Source organism: Peromyscus leucopus, chromosome 12 (assembly GCF_004664715.2).
Source record: "Peromyscus leucopus breed LL Stock chromosome 12, UCI_PerLeu_2.1, whole genome shotgun sequence".
Lineage (NCBI taxonomy): Eukaryota > Metazoa > Chordata > Mammalia > Rodentia > Cricetidae > Peromyscus > Peromyscus leucopus.
Genome location: NC_051073.1, coordinates 66,542,630 through 66,555,909, shown reverse-complemented (window position 1 = coordinate 66,555,909; position 13,280 = coordinate 66,542,630). Strand labels below are relative to the sequence as shown.

General features: G+C 42.7%; 1 protein-coding gene across 1 annotated transcript in view; it reads right to left on the bottom strand.

Annotated features, from left to right (window-relative positions):
* Positions 1-13,280, bottom strand: part of Atp13a5 (ATPase 13A5) — a 124,483-nt gene that overhangs the window by 95,153 nt on the left and 16,050 nt on the right. The window contains 4 exon segments of the mRNA XM_028890075.2: positions 7,910-7,990; positions 8,095-8,165; positions 8,374-8,520; positions 10,324-10,497. Of these exon segments, the coding sequence (XP_028745908.1) occupies positions 7,910-7,990; positions 8,095-8,165; positions 8,374-8,520; positions 10,324-10,497 (473 nt within the window).

Below are 13,280 nucleotides of genomic sequence, written 5' to 3'. Positions count from 1 at the left end.
GGAAGATGCTCCATGATTGTCACTTGCGGGTGTCTGCTTTCCACACAAGGTACAAAACACATGTCCACCAAAAAGAGAAGCCCTCAGGTTTGGGTTGTGTTTTATAATTTTTAAAGTTTTTGCAAAAGATTCATTTGATCCTTACAGTGTTCTATAGAGTTCTGAAGGGTGAATCTTACCAATAAGAAAAGTTGTTCACTGTGGACCCTAGCCCAAGGGTCACACAGCTAATATTAATTATAACTATGGAACATTTAAGTGTCATATTAACAAACATGGCGTATGATCACTGTTTATAAAGAAAACTGAAGTTCGAGCAAATTAAGTAACTGTCTCAAGTTCTTAGAGCCAGCAAAGAAGGCTACTCCCAATCATGGTCTCCATGACATCACTTCTGCAACTATCAACAGGGAGAGCCTGCATGGGGGGCCTTTGGTCTTGCTGTCCTATAACACAAAGCTGACTGAGCTCAAGTTGACCTGACTTTCAAAGCATGTTACACCAACTTTAGTTATTCAGTGCCACAGACAGAGATGACTTACGTTAAGGTCTTCTAACTCTGTAATATGGGGGGACGCTGAGGCTCAGGGGATGAAGAGGCAGAGAGGAAGAGGAGACACACTGCTGTGTGAATTCATGAACCCTAGATCTCATTCTGGAACCTCAAAAGACTTGAACTCAAGCCAGGTCGAGTCTGTGACAATAATCAGTTATTGGCCAGTTGTCAGAACCCCTCAGGACCCAAGGCTTGGACCGTCTACCTCCCCCAACCCCAGTTCTCACCCCCCACATAGTATGCTTGCCCTACAGTCTTCCCTTTGTAAATGCTACTCAACCTTTGGTCAAGCCAAACCTAACAACCGAGCCCAGTGGCTCGGAACCGTGCCTTAATAACCACTGTAGCCTGATGTCATCCTAAGCCATGAATATATTCTTAAGACAAGAGTTGCTACATGATGACCAAAGTGAGTGAGCACACCCAGCTCCACACTCGGCAAGCTTCTGACCTTGTTATTCCTTCTTCCTAGATCAGTTTCCTCGCATCTTTGCATGGCTCACTGCCTTGTTCCATACAGGCTTCTAAAAAGTAATTCCTTCTTGAGACCTTCCATAACAATCCTATTTAAAACAGTCCCTCCCCTGGGCCAGGGGGTAATGGTGTCATGGTAGAGCATTTGCTTAGCATGTGCAAGACCTGAGGTTTGCTCCTTATCACTGGGGGGCAGGGGAGAACCCTACCTAATTTTCCTTAACCTACCTTATGACTGTCTAAGCATAGACCTTATTTGTATGTATGTGTGTTCATGCGTACATGTATGGGCCGGTGCATGTCCACGTCCACTTGTGTATGGGGAAGCCATAGGAAAGCTCTTAGTGTCCTTCTTCGGAGGCTGTCCACCTTTTTTTTCAGACAAGATCTCTCATGGAACACACCATGTGGACTAAGCTGGCTGACTAGTAGTCCTCAGTTCACGCCTCTAACACCTCCCAGCACTGGCATTACAAGTAAGCACCGCCAGCCATGGTAACTCCTTTCACGTGGATTCTAGAGATCACACCCCAGTCCTCACGCCTCTGAGGCAAGCGCTTCACCAACTGAGATACCTCCACCGCCCATACCTTATTTTTCCAATGTGTTAACTGGCTGTTTCCGCCATTATAATGTAACCTTTTGCAGGACACTAGTAAATCCCACAGAGCTAAAAATAGAGCCTAACGTATACAACACAGTCAAGAATCATCTGTTTAAATGAATGGATAGCCAAATTGGAGGTGGGAGGAAAACCTTGGTTCCCTCATCTGAAAAAAAAAAATGAACTTGATAAACTATGCCTAATAAAACTGTGATCAATATCTTAGTATGATGACATGCAAAGCAGTTGTCACAAGTGTCCCTAGGACATGGCAAATCCCAGATTAATGGCGGCTGTCTTTGAAGTATGACTGTCTGATACAGTTAAATACTTTTTTTTCTCTCCTTCAGCAACACTTTTTTTTAAGTAACATCACTTTACCTCATTAAATTAAAACTTGTATTTACATGTTTTCCTCCTCAAATCGCTTCAACTGTTTTTAAAGGCAGAAGGAGAGCTTTTCAGATCTGTTTTTTTCTAGGATCTGGGGCTAGACATAGAAGTATGTTCCCAAAAATATTGGAGTTAATGAAAACCATGGGGACCCATGTCTAGAATACTTTCTTCCTGGACAAGGTTCAAAACCTCAATGCACAGCTAAAGATATGCTGAGACTACAGAAACCCAATTGAGAATGCAGCTGAGGGTCCGACACCCTTGGTTTCTCTGTCTGGTGAACTCATTCCTGAAATTGTCATTGAGGGAAGCTCCAGTCCTGGAGCAAGGAAGGATGGGATGGTGAGGATCAAGCCTTGCCTGTGATTGACGCTTTGGGGCTCATCTGGGTCGTGATAAAATACCAGCCAGCCTATTCTTCACCGCTTTGTCAGGTCTACTGTCCTTTGCCAAGAGAAATTCTAGGGTGTTTAGAGACTGTGTTCTCATATCAATCTCACAGCTAGCCACAGAGAATTCTCGTGAATGTTGACCAATGGTGGAGCAACCAGAAGAAAGATTAGACTTGACGCCAAGTCACACAGGGAAATGTCAAAGTTCTATTCCACCACTAAAGATCTGATGAGGTGGCAGAGAAGAAAGGTTGAGATCATTCTGTGTGGCCTCACCAAACAGTGTAGGCCAAACACAGCTAAGTAGTTTTGCCTAACATCCATCTGTCACGATCCATTAGGGAAGAGGCTGCTGTGATGACAGACAGCCCCTTCTCAGAGGATGGGTCTTGACCAAGTCCACAGCTGAGAACTCTGGAAGGGAATTTCATGCTCTCTGTGGTTTATGCTTCTGGGTTCACAAGGGATTTCCTCCAGTTCTGAGATATTCATATCTTGTGGATGTATAATTCTGAAATGCCAAGTGTGGATGGTTAGGAGTATTTTCCTTTGTGAGATAATCCACTCCCCCTTTCAATTAGCTTGGTTTTTTTTCCTTTACTGATTCAAATGAATACATCAATATATCTCTCAAAAAGAATTGCTAGAGAGCTTGTGTGAGGTACCGGAGCCCTGTAGACCAGAGTCGGGGTCCTTATCAAGGAAGTAGGAAGGAGCTACAGTCACTGGTTCACTTCTCAAACTTCACGGCAGTGCTCAGCTTTGCCCACTCTTTCCATTCAGTGTCTCTGGCAGGAGAGATTCCTACAGTTTCCCAAGGAGTCAAGGCCAAGCAGAAGATTCCACCGTGACTCACTTCTCTAGGAAAGGAAAAGTCTGCTGGCCAGTTACTCACTCCCTTGAAACTCCTGCTTTACAAAGGGAGGGGGGTCTAAGATGCACATGCTATGATACCCTGGATATAATTCTGTAGTACAATAAATGGGTTGGTCGTAGAAATTCCCCATTACAAAACACTACGGGTATGTTTTGAGAGATTGTTTCCTGGAAGAAATTTCCCTGCTTTTTAACAAAACAGTGATATAAAGAAACTACATGTCTCTAAATGACGTGTAATAACAGTTGTTTAGTTTTTCATCCTGGTCCTCATCTGTCGTCTGTCCATTTCTTTCATTTCCTAATGAAATGTGCTTCGGTTTCTAAATTACAAGCTTCCATATAGTCGGGAAAAGTCAATTCATACAGGATTTTGGCTCTCAATATGAGCTAGTGAGGTGCTCCCAGGAGTCTCTGCTGATGGAGCATACCTGAGCATCCCATGTATGAACAGCATTCCATGTACAAAGGCCCAGATGGGAAAGAACCGGAAAGGCTATAAGGAGTTGTGGTGAAGGTACATGGAAATCTAGGCATCATCTCCATTATTCCACCTGCAAGGCTCAGGACCTACACTAATTGCTGTCTCCACAGGGTTTTGCTCTAAGATGAGCACTGGATTTATTTGGTTTTATTCTTCCAACACTCTCAAAACTGTGGGCCTGAAAATTCCAACTTATTAAAAAGAGACCATTGATCTCAATTTACTTGATTTTTATCAACTTGTATTTTAAATGAAATATAAGTAGTATTTTAAGATAACCTACTAACTCCTAGTTGAATGTTAGGAATTGAGATTATGTTTTTAGCTTCTAGAGGAATTAAGGCTTCTCTCCCATCCTCCAACAAGCCATTACTTGTTCCTTTCTAGAAAGAGGAGGAGAAGGAGGCTGAGTGTGTGTGATTGGACCATTCTCTCAGAGTGCAACTTTCAAAGGCGTAAGAGTAACTGTTATTTCTCTTTCAAGTTTTGCTCCCATCAAGACCTGAAGTGTACCCAGTAAAGTCGCATGGTAGTTCCAACTTCTCTTTCCTCTCTCCTCCATTAGCCTTCCATCTTTCTTTCCTGTCCGTTGCCCATCTTTTCATGAAATGGCTTCTGCTAGGTGAAGCTTGCATTGGTGTCAAATATAACTCTTTAGCTGCTCATCCCTCACATTCCTTTTTGGGGTCCCCAGCAAGCATGCCTGCTTTTCCTCAGAAGGGTAGGACAGGTTAGTTGAGTTCGGCCCTGAAGAACCACAGAATCAACTGGGAGAGGCTCCTCCCAACTTCTTTGGTGATGCCACATTGATGACACAAACTGGCTGTGGAATAAATATTCCCACTTACAGACTGGCAAACACTGGCTGTCAACGTTCTTATCTCTTCCTCAGTCACCAGTGAAGTGACTGTCTGGAGTTTCCTGCCAGGCGGTTACTTTTCTGCTTTCCAGAGCCTAAACAAAGGGTCAGGAGCCTCATGGGTGAAGGTGAAGGAGTACCCTAAGCCTGTCCTAGGAAGAAAGACTAGCGTGGATCAGGTAGATGTGGTGTTTTCATAGGACCCCATTCTGGTGAAATGAATCACTCAGCTGTCCGTGAACCTGTTCAGGATGGCTACGATGATGCAAAGCTGAGTCCCGCTCATGAGAAGTGGGGATTGGAGCGAGCCAGTTCCTAAGTCCATTTACTTGTACATTTTTTGATGCCTTCTGGCACTTTTTCTCCTGGGTAAAATCAGCTCTCCTGTTGGTCTGATAAGCATTTGCTGCTGAAAAGTGAGAATTACGAACATCCTTCATCCGCTCGTTGCCAGGCTGCTAGGAGCCCCACAGAGAAGTGTGCAGTTAGATGCCGTGGCCTGTCCTCCCGTCAGGTTTCCGCCCGCCCTCCTTGCTGCTTCTCTTGCAGTGAGCTCTAGTGTTTCAGTGCAAGCGAGCTCAGCTTCAGTTATTGAATTTGCATGCCGTCCAATCAATCAGTCACTTTTAATTTCTCTGGAAAGGCCCCCAGCTTACTCTAAGGAATGCGGGGGGGGGGGGGGAATATGCCACATCCACCGACTCTCTTTGTCCTTCACTCTGGCATGTCCACAAGATAAAATATGCCTCTGCTTATGAGATTATTTCTCAATTCTTCATGTTTGGGATACCGTACTCTGTCTTGCTTATTAGATTGTCAAGTTCTTTATTGTGTGGACCACATTTAAATTTAATTATGTATGATGTTTATTAAAGCTTGGCATTTGATAAATAAGGACAAATGTGAGCTAGCTACCCCAATGGGGAATCTTTCTTGTGGAAATGGTTTCTTGTGCAGAATGTCTCTACATCTATCATTAAGATCTCTAAAATGCTCTAGATCAATCCTCTAAACATTTCGTGCTAAGTATTACTAAGTTTCATTTTAATGACTTTGAAAAGTTTCGTATCTCAGCATATTAAACATTCATCTGAAATCTTATATAACGATAGCACTTCTAAGACATTTTGCAGTATTGTCTGGTGCACTTGCCTGCTTTGTTTCTCGAGGTATTTCCACAAAGGAAAAAACAGAAACCAGCACTTCATGATTCTTAGACTTTGTATAAGTGTACTGGTGGTGGGCAAACCAGCAGGATGGCTCAGTGAGTAAAGGCTCCGTGCTGCCAAACCCGATAACCTGAGCTTGATTCCTGCGGCTCACGTGGTAGGACAGAGAACTCCCTCCTGCAAAGTATCTACCAAACACATGCTTTGTAGCGCTTATGTTACCACATGCATGCACGTAAAATAAATGAATATTTAAAATGTCATGAAGAGGTAGCGTGAGGCACTTGCTAGAATCCCAGAGTTCTTTGTCTCGAATGTACTGTGTCCCTCCTACAGAACTCTGAGAGCTGTGGGAGTAGAGCCCAGAAGCAGTCATTCAAACAATACGTTTCTTCTTAGTTTGACAGTTGATGCTTCTGGTGGATCACAGTGATGTCTGGCAAATAATATCCCTAAAAGTGTCTGAGAAACTAAAGGGATTGTGGAGATTATCAGAAGGGCTCGGCTGTTTCCTTTGGGGCTCACCAGGATCGGCCATTTCAAACAGGAGCTGAGGGAAGCAGGGACATTTCCCCCTGGCAGGGAACATTAAGTGAACATCTCCTCCTCATCTCTGGCAGCCTACAGACACTAGCCTCATGATCCACCCACACCCCACGCCCATCAACGACTATGTCTTTCTCTTTAGATCACTGATCCCTTGCAAAGTACCTGGCATATCAGAGACACACAAATAATAATAAATCAGTGAAGACCATCGTTTTTTTTCTGCAAAACACCTGTTGAGCTCCTCTAGCTGGCCCAAACCTGACAACCATGGCTCTGCCAGGCCTTGCCCTTCCCCCATTCCCTCTGCCTTGCTGAACTGTTAGATGACATTCCCAAAGCTAGTCACCAAGATCTATTCCCTTATTTGGCCATTTCCTCCTCTTAGGCTGACCACCAAGGTCCAGCTATTAAAGTATTGCAGTCCAGCAATCAAAAGCCCCCTTTTGGCTTCCCTAATTAACATGCCCAATGAAAATTAAACACCTCATCCTAACATGAAGTTTCCCCCCTTCCCTTTATAAACAGCCATTTTCCTATGTGCCATGTGTTTCTCCTCTCTCTCCAGAGGTGGTCCTCTGTCCCTCGGGTGCAAATCTTTGTGCTGAGAACTTGATCTTGGGGTGTCTTGTACCAACAACTTTGAGGTCCTTTCAGTAAGGAAGGGAACCACACACTCCAGGGTGTTCCCCCTCCGGCCCTGGATTAGGCACAAACTGTTACCTAAATGCCTGTTTTCACAGAGATTCTCTATTAAGTGGGGAAGAAAAATGAAAGTGAGTGCTTTCTAACTCAGGCAGAAAACTGCAGCAAATGACCTTGCAGGTGTGATTTTTAAGAGGAGGAAGGAAAACGGGGAGGTCTGGGTTAGAATGGGCTAGGATGTGGTGGTATGTTTTGATTGAGTATATTAATTAGGTGAACCAGTGAGGGCGTTTGATTGCTGGAGCTCAATACTTTGATAGCTGGACCTTTGTGATCAGCCTTAGGAATGAGTCTGGCATAGGAAAGTGTCCAAACAAGAGACTAGAGCGTGGTGGCTAGCTTTAGGGATGCAATCCATGGTTTACAAGGGAGAGGGAAGGGGAAGGCAAGGCCTGCCAGCGCCATGCTTGCCATGGCCAGGCCTGCTGGAGCCCTTCTCATGAGTCCAGGGCTATTCTAGGTACCATATACACAACACCGGATAACACAGCCAAGTCAACAACAGTAAAATGGTTATCTCCACAGCTGCTTGTTCACAGTAAAGCACAATCTGAACAGTGTCTTTCCGGTTCTCCGTCAATTTGGAGGGATTAAGAAGCCAATGGTTATGAAATGACTCAAGATTATTATAAAGCCTATTCTACAAGCCTGAGATAAAGGGCTGGATTTTACTTGATTTGTTTTGCTCTTTTGGTGTCTTTTTAATAAGTTTGCCTAAGAAGAGAATTTACAATGTCTTTCTGATGCCAGGAAATGCCATCAAAGCCGTGTGCCAGCAGCACGCCAGTGAGGGTCCGTTTGATACTTCACGTCAGCAGAGTTACCCTCAGTAAGCATCGCGAATGTACCTGACCTCCTGCTCTTCACTGGTCAGACCCAGTCCGAATGTATGGTGGATGTCGAAGCAGGAGTTACTGTCTTCCAGCAACCTAGGACGTGGTTGGGATAGGAACCACACATCAGTTTCCAGTGCCAGTGAGCCAGTCTTCTTCAGCCGTGTCCCCAGGTAGTGGCGAGAAAAGGCCGTACTTACCCAACTTTCTGAAACCGCTTCTCCAAGAAATCCCACACGTACCTGATTTTCTGCACTTGGATGCATTGTAGCTGCAACCACAAGCGGGAAGGAGCGGGTGTCATTCACAGGGGAAAGTGCGTCAAATGGGGACTTGGTCAACTGTCCCCATGTGGGTCTCGCACCTAGCTATCATTCCAGCCGAAGCATGTGATAGTCAGAGCTCTAACCAACAGACACACACTCTATTTTGTCTCCACCAACATGCCGTAACATCCCACACCACGTGAGGTCTCTTACTTTTAATTCTGGCTTCATTACAGCTTGGTTGATGACCGAGTGGCGGTCTGCCACCAGAGGTTCCGCTGGGTTCTTGCTTAGAGGGAACTTTAGTGTGGATAAGTGGAGGCAGAAGACTTTTTTCCTCATGTACCTTCGAAATTCGTCCTTGAAAAGTCAACAAACAGAGGGGAAAAAAATCTCAGGCCTCAGTCAGAATGCAGATTCTTAGGACCTCTCTAGATTTGGCAGAATCAGAAATGCAGTTAGTAGAGTCAACAGTCTGTTCCAATAAGCCTTCCAGAGGCTTCTGATATGCACTGAAGTTTGAGAAATACTGGACATGGGGGTCGGGGTGGGGAAAGCTTTGTAGGAAAGCATTATGTCTAGAAATTTTCCAAGATGATTGTATTTCTTTTTTATTTTATTCGTTTATTTATTTTGAAACAGGGATTCACTGTAAATTCTAGACTGGCGCCAACCTCTTGGCTAGCCTGCCTTAACTCCCCAAGTGCTGGGACCACAAGTGTGCACCGCCACACCAGGCTCCAGCTACCCTGAAATGATTTCTACAAGTTTAAATTATCTAGTATACACCAAAGCTTGTATTTTTGAAAACTGAACATTCCCACATTGTGTGGTCTCTGAGAGTTGGAACAATGACAGTCACTGCCCAGGCAATGGCCAAGGAGCAACATCCATCAGCCTAAAACACCAGAGACTCCCCCAAGCTGAAGTGAAGGATGTGGCAGCATCCTGGGCAGGACAAGAGATAACATGCAGCTTGTAAAAGTAGTCTTTGCTTTTCTTGTTCTGGCCTAGCTAAACTGTTTGAACAGATGAGATCTCCCTCCGGAATACTGACTAGTCATTGCTAGACCACAGATGCAATGTGTGAAAATAAGATCATAGTACTTTTTTGTTTAAGATTCATATTTAAATCTTTAATTGAGATAAGGTATTTGCATATATTGATGGGTCTTGTATAGCTATTTCCTCTGAACTGAAACATTCTCTCCAGCCAGACAATGGTGGCACACGCCTTTAATCCCAGCACTAGGGAAGCAGAGGCAGGTGGATCTCTGTGAGTTTGAGGCTAGCCTGGTCTATAGAGTGAATTCCAGGAGAGGCTCTAAAGCCACACAGAGAAACCCTATATCAAACCCCCACTCCCCCACAAAAAAATTTTCTCCTTTAAGGCTCAAGAAATAAACAAAACTCACAAGTCTGAAGAAGCTCCTGAAATTTACAAGATTCTGGAGGCCCTTCCCATTGGCTGTAGAAGCACTAATAATTGCCAGAAAGAGAAGACTTTGCAACCTGCCTAATTGTTTGCAGATAAAGCAAAGAGCTCTAAGATGGGGTGGGTTTTTCACTGAAAAGTGTTGCAGTACTTGTGAGTCACCCACAATCCTGTAAGTAGTGTGTGTGTGTGTGTGTGTGTGTGTGTGTGTGTGTGTGTGTGTGTAATATATAATACAATTCCAATAAATATACTGGTTCACTAGCTAAACTGGGGTGAAATCATTTCTTTGGTCTGTTGTTAATGAATAGACAATTATTCATGTCTCCCCAGGAACACTCCCACAGCAATGGGGTACGTAATGGATTTTAAGTATACTATACAGTATATAATGATGAAACCAGGGTAATTGGCCTCTTAAGCACTTCAGAAATTTACCGCTTCTTTTGCTGGGAACATTCAAAACCCTCTCCACTAGCTATTTTTACAATTTGCTGCCAGCCACAGTATCCTATGATGCTATGGGATATTAGCAGGTAGTCCCCTATTCAACTGTAGCCTGGACCTACTAATCATTTCCCCTCTCTCTCTCCTTCCCCTTCTCAGGCTCTGGTAATCATTATTCTATAATGTCAACTTCATAGCTTCCACGTGTATGTGAGAAGCTGCAGTATCTGTCCTGCTGTGATGATCATGGCATTTGAAACGGATAACAGAAAAGTACTCACTGTTGTCCTCAGCAAAACTGTGTCTGCTTCTTGCAAAGGGCATGGGATGCAACTGGTCCAAACCCACCACTCAGGCCTCCAATAGAACATCAGCTGAAGGGCCCCAAGAGTCAGGACGGCTGAGACAAAGCACAGGGCTCTCCGTAGAGTCTGGGTATGGTAGCCAAACACCTCCTGAATAAGAAATAGAGCATCCCATGTTTCAGTAGTCACATTAACATCATTTTGATTCTAGGGATCCATGCTTTAGATACAGAGTTACTGGATGAGAGAGAAATCTGGCAGCACTTGGTAGAATCAGGTTGACTGTAGCTGGCAGCTGATATAATAAAAGGAAAGAGAAACACAAGCCCTCCTACTGTCCTTCCAAGTGAAATTAAACTTTAGATGGAAGGGAAAGGGAAGATCTACCTGCTTCTTCTGTGCATTTGTAAGAGGCACCTCAAGTGTTTATAACATGCTTCATGTTTTGAAGCAGATTTATTTTGTTTAGGTATTAAAGAAATTGTTAATATTAAAGAAAGCAATGGAGACAGACATGACCCACAGATATCCACCTTTTTCTATGCTCACATTTGTTTATAATATTAACTAAATGTGATTGAAAGCATGAATAAATGTTTTCTAAACCAACAAAATGTAAATTGATGGGCTATCTGCAGACATGAAAGGTTCTTAAAGGGTCAGTTGCACTTATTCTTTTTAAAATTATGTTCTTATTATTTAAAAAAATTTAAATTTAAGAGTATTTTGATCATATTCTTCCCCTCTCCCAAGTCCTTCCAAATCCTCTCCCCTCCCTAACCATTCAGCTGTAAGTTCTTTCCCAAAAAATGAAAACCCAATACAACAATAAAACTAAGGAAACAAAATAAAACCACCAGTTCCCCCAAAAAACACCATTCTGTAACCAATAAAAGCACACACACACACACACACAAAAAAAAAAAAAAAAAAAAAAAAAAAAAAAAAAAAAAAAAAAAAAACTTGGAGTCTATTATATGTTGGTGATAATACTGAACATGAGGCTGTCCTGGTGTGGTTGATGTCATTTTATTGGAGAAATGACCCATTGTCATCCTATTATATAAAACTGATTTTCCCTCTCCCAGAAGGAGTAAGTGATATTTCAGTTGTTAACCTCTTTACACTACTAATTCAGTTTTCATTCATTCACTTTTTTAATATAAGAAAATAAAATATAATAAGATAAAACAAAAACTATTACATCAAAGTTGGGAAAGACAAACCAACAGAGGTAAAAGAGCCCAAGAGAGGGCACAAGATGAAAGACTCACTCATTTGCACACTCAGGAATCCCATAAAAGCACTAAACTAGAAGCCATAATATGCACTCAGAGGACCTGGTGCAGACCTGTGCAGGCCCTGTGCATGCTGCCTCAGTCTCTGTGAGTTTAGAGCTTTGCTCATGTTGATTTAAGAGTCTTGTTTTCTTGGTGTCCTCCATTCCTCTGGCTCTTACACTTTTTCTGACTCCTCTTCCACAAGGTTCCCAGAGCTCTGAGGGGAGGGATTAGATGGAGACATCCAGTTTAGGGCTGAGTGTTTCAAGGTCTCTCACTCTCTGCATAATGTCTGGCTGTGGGTCTCTGTATTTGTTCCCATCTGCTACAGGAAGAAGCTTCTCTGATGTTGGCTGATAGGGCACTGATCTATGAGTATAGCAGAATATCATTAGGAGTCATTTTATCACTATAGTTTCTTCTTCTTCTTCTTCTTCTTCTTCTTCTTCTTCTTCTTCTTCTTCTTCTTCTTCTTCTTCTCCTTCTTCTTCTTCTTCGACAAGTATTGTTTTGTTTTATTCTAGATCCCTGGGATATCTAGTCTCAGGTTCTTGGTTGCCCAAGCAGTTTGGGATGGGTTTCATCATGTGGAGTGGGTCTTAAGTCAAATCAGTTACTAGTTCATTACTCATGAAACTGAGAAGTTTCTGAATAGCAGAGGACACCATCATTAAGACAAAGCAGCAGCCTACAGAATGGGAAAAGATTTTCACTACACATCTGGTAGGGGGCTAATATCCAAAACATATAAGGAACATATAAGAAAATAGATATCAAGAAAACAAATAACACAATTAAAAATCAGGTATAGATCAAAACAGAGAATTCTCAATAGAGGAAAAGCTCAAATAGCTGAGAAACACTTAAAGAAATGTTCAGCATCCTTAGCCACTGGGGAAATGCATCAAAACTAATGTGAGACTTCATCTTACACATGTCAGAATGGCTAAGATCAAAAATACAAATGACAGCTCATGCTGGCAAGGATGTGGAGCAAAGGAAATACTCCTCTATTACTGATGGGAGTGCAAACTTGTTCAACCACTATGGAAATCAGTGTGGTGGATCCTCAGGAAGATGGTAAATTCAATCTACCTCAAGATCCAGCTATACCACTCTTGGGCATTTACCCAAAGGATGCTTCATCTTATCACAGAGACACTTGCTCGGCAATAGTCATTACTGCTGTATTCGTAACAGCCTAGATGTCCCTCAGCAAATGAATGGATAAAGAAAATATGATACATTTACACAATAGAGTATCACTTATCCACTAAGGAAAAAAATGACATCATGAAATTTACAGGCAAATAGTTGAAACTAGAAAAAAAAATCATCCTGAGTGAGGTATCCCAGACTCAGACAAATATGGTACATATTTGCTTATGTGAGGATAATGAGCTGTGAAGTTAATGATAATCAAGCTACAATCCATTAGATCCACAGAGAATAGGTTATAGAGTAAGGGACTAGACCAGCAGTTTTCAACTTGTGGGTCACAACCCTTCGGGGGTTAAATGACCCTTTCATAAGGGTCACATATCAGATATCCTGCATATCACATATCGACATTACAATTCATAATAGTAGCAGAATTACAGTCATGAAGTAACAACGAAATAATTTTATGGTTGGGGGTCACCACAACATGAG